Genomic DNA, 3929 nt, shown 5'->3' on the forward strand with positions numbered 1-3929 from the left:
CCTTGAATGAATTATCTAAAGCTTTGTATTTATTCTGACGTGATAACGATGGTTCCTCTCCAAGTCTTGTCAAGTCCCGCCTTCTTTGCCTCATTGCTGTCTTGGATCTTCAATGGAGGGTGGACCGTCAATAGCTAATGAACTCCATTAAAATGACTGCGGTTAGCAGTCAAAATGAGAAGTGGCTTTTGATTGGTCAATTAAAGGAAAACATCCGTCGCCCATTAGGAGAGTTAACCTATCAAAATCAATGAATATCCTTGGTTAATGATAATTTTACCTAAAGACATGAAAAAATTGTATTTGAAATAATGAATTTATTGACTTGCATACTAGAACCTTATTGGGGCACATTTAAAGTTGACAAGTAAATACCGAATTACTTCACTTCTTCTCTGTCATTTGCCTGAAAAACACAGATTTGTTGCGCCTGGGCTTTAATACATCTTGATAAAAAGGTAAGATTCCTTTTTAATACTTAGAAGTTTATCTTAAAATTCTTAATAATTTTTAGAGTATTTTATATTTTTTCTGATTTAATCTTTAATTTCAAATTATTTATTTTTGCTTTAAAAAAAACTTTCACTTCATTTTAAAAATGCAAATTGCAAAAATGAAACACATTCCTTGCTTGAATTTACTTTTAATGAGGTATTTTTACACTTAAAATTTTTTTCTTCATTTTCATTCTTGTAATTTTTTTTTTTTTTTTTTTTTTTTGAATTTCTCTGAACAAAATTATTCTTAAATTTTTTATCTGCAGATTAAAATGGATAATAATGGAGCTATATCGCCGGGATCGGAAAAAGAGAATTCTTGTCGAAAACCAAAATTAGCCTTTTCCATAGAAAATTTGATAGAAACAACATCTACAGAAAATGTCTCCAAAGATGCCGAAATTACATCAGCACATGACGATCATCATTCAAGCCAGAATGCCACAAAGGAAAAGGCATGGACGCCGAAACAAAACCATTCTCTAGATCAACAACGGAGAATATCCCAAACAGTGCTGCACAGAGGGGAAGAGGAATGGTTAGAAACTGGAAGTACCTACAGAAAGAGAAAATCCGACTATCTGAGGACCATCCAAGAACAGAGTGCGGCCATGTTAGGGTATGGCCCAGTGGTACACCCGGCGTTTTTGTACGGGAGGATGTCGGTGGAGGAATACCAAGCATATCTGTTTCGCAATTATTCACTGCTGCAGCAGCAGATGACCCCTCTGCCTTCCCGAGACCACGCTTTTGAATGGCTAAGATCTACCGGTGTTTCCAAATACCACAACACCTTGAAAAGTAAAAGCTTCGATGGTCCTACGTCTGATGCAAAGCAACGCGATCTTTTCAAAAGAAGGACAGAGGCGAAGAACGATACAGTAGTAATTGACGACATCAAACCATTTACTGACCAATCTACCCAAGAAAAGGATAGTGAAAAAAGTGATTCTATTTCGAACAATAAGCAGAAGAAACCAGCAATAAAAAATAACAAGACTTTCACTTGTCCAGAATGTGGAAAAGTGTTCAATGCTCATTACAATCTGACCCGACACATGCCCGTCCATACCGGCGCCCGGCCGTTCGTCTGCAAAATCTGCGGGAAAGGCTTCCGCCAGGCAAGTACTCTATGTCGTCATAAAATTATTCATACTTCGGAAAAGCCTCACAAATGCAGCACATGCGGCAAGGCCTTCAACAGGAGCTCAACACTAAACACACATATGCGAATTCATATGGGCTACAAACCATTCCAATGCGAGTTCTGTGGCAAAGGTTTTCATCAGAAAGGAAATTACAAGAACCATAAACTAACCCACAGTACAGAAAAGCAGTACAAATGTAGCATTTGCAACAAGGCTTTCCATCAGATCTACAACCTCACCTTCCATATGCATACCCATAATGATAAAAAGCCTTTCACGTGCCATATGTGTGGGAAAGGTTTCTGTCGGAATTTTGACTTAAAGAAGCACATGCGAAAGCTCCATGATGGAAGCCAAATCCCGGGCCCCTCTTCGTCTCCTGCCGCCGTGAACGTTTCGTCCAGTGCTCAGATGTTGAGGAATGGGGCCGTTTATCCTCTAGCAAACAACGGACAGAGTTCTATGGTCAGCAACCGTTCTGCTTTTTTCGGACATTCTGCACCTGTGAGTTGTCAAAGGAATATTTTTTCTAATTATTTATTGGGGTCTGCCAATGCAGATTTTCTACACAAGTTCTCATCATACATGTAGGGGTATCATTTACTTTTCCTCACTGCTAACTTAACTTTTGATTTTTTTTATGATACGTATTTTTTTTTTTAAATCTAAAGTGAATTCAGAAAATTTTTTATTAATAATTGTGCTTCTTTTAGAAAAACAATCTATCTTATTTGTAAATATAATCCTTGTTTGAAATTCATGAACCTCTAAATTTTGAATAATTTATTATTTTGTAAAATGTTTAATTTTTTTTTAACTTAAAGTAACGAGAATTGAAATGAACTGAACATTAATTGTAAAGGTGCATTTTCCCACCATTTAAAAAGAAAGATTTAAGAAATAAAAATTAATTATTCATCTATACTAAGAGACTGTTAAGAAAGTTTTGTGTCTATAATTATGCATCAGATGCCATGTGTGAACATCTACGAACTGTCGTAAATGGGAACATGCACGTGGCATTTCGTGTTACTCTAAATATTTGATCAATTTTTGGCACGACATTACAAGACTTCTAGACCTAAATACCAGATGGTTACCATAATACTACACTAACAATATGTAGCTCTGTGATAGACTTTCTAGATTTTGTAGGAGAGATATTGTATTGTTATTGTTTCATGTAGTGACATTGCTTTTCATTTTTCGTGATTTAAACTGCAAAAAAATTCTGTCAAATTGATATTTTGTAATGTGATTCCCTCGGCGTGCGCCGGTCTTATGATGTTTATACCAAACGCTTGTTAATAAAATTTAATATCATTAACCTGATGTGGTTATGTTTTTGAGACATTGTGTAACAGCGTTCAAGCGTTTTATGAGAAGTTTGATAAAATCAGAGAAACTTTCTTAAATCATTCTGCCCTGATTTGAAACGACGAAGAAGAGTATATGAATGTGCCTTTTCATTTCTCTTCCGTCGTTGTTTCACAACATTCTTAAATTTTCAAATTAATTCTTTCTTATTTCTTTTTAAAGGATAGATTATTGTATTCAGTTAAACGCTCTCACTGAAAACTTGCAGTTCTTTCATTTTAGATGACAAGAAAAATACAGGAACTAGTATAGGTTATTAATAAGATACACGTATTTATATGATGGCAAATATATATTGTTTCATTTCCTTCATAATATGTTAATTATTTTATCTTATCCAAATTACCAAAACAAAAAACAAAAAACAAACAAACAAACAAACAAACAAAAAACAACAACAACAATCTCAAAGCTTGTAATATCATTAACTCATTTTATTTCATTTTATATAAGATTGTCTACAAACCATTCAAATTATATGTATGTGCATTAAATTGAGATTTATTTTGCAAAAAAAATCGTGAATTTTTACTTGCATATTTTCACGTGAACATCAAGATCGAGTAATAAATCAGTGAAATGTGTCTTTAAAAGTTTGGTAGAAATCCAAACTAAATAGCAATCTGTTTCTTTTTATATTTGTTTGTCCCTTTTCAAACAACATGTAAAGTGAAAAGAGGGTTCGGTGGACTATCTCATTATCATCAGGTAAAACTGACAAATTTAAGCGGTCAAATTATCTCAACTCAGCACGCGATGACAATTTACATGGTCAGTGGGTGTTAAATCTCAGCAGGACAGAAATGAACAATTTTGACCGACGCAATGCTCAGAATGTTAACAAGGAGAGGCCCTGATGGGTCATCACTGACCACTGGTGTCTGAGAAGGAGTTATCTCTTGTTTAA

The 3929-nt window shown here is 34.6% G+C and overlaps 1 protein-coding gene across 1 annotated transcript; it reads left to right on the top strand.

The window, feature by feature from the left end:
• Positions 1-368: 368 nt before the first annotated feature.
• Positions 369-2299, top strand: LOC134239480 (fez family zinc finger protein erm-like). The gene is made up of 2 exons (XM_062721663.1): positions 369-458; positions 764-2299. The coding sequence occupies exon 2, from the start codon at positions 770-772 to the stop codon at positions 2234-2236; it is 1467 nt and encodes a 488-aa protein (XP_062577647.1). The 5' UTR covers positions 369-458; positions 764-769; the 3' UTR covers positions 2237-2299.
• Positions 2300-3929: the final 1630 nt, after the last annotated feature.

The sequence above is a fragment of the Saccostrea cucullata genome, unplaced genomic scaffold (genome assembly GCF_032062105.1).
Source record: "Saccostrea cucullata isolate Sc308-1 unplaced genomic scaffold, CSIRO_AGI_Scuc_v1 ctg991, whole genome shotgun sequence".
NCBI lineage: Eukaryota > Metazoa > Mollusca > Bivalvia > Ostreida > Ostreidae > Saccostrea > Saccostrea cuccullata.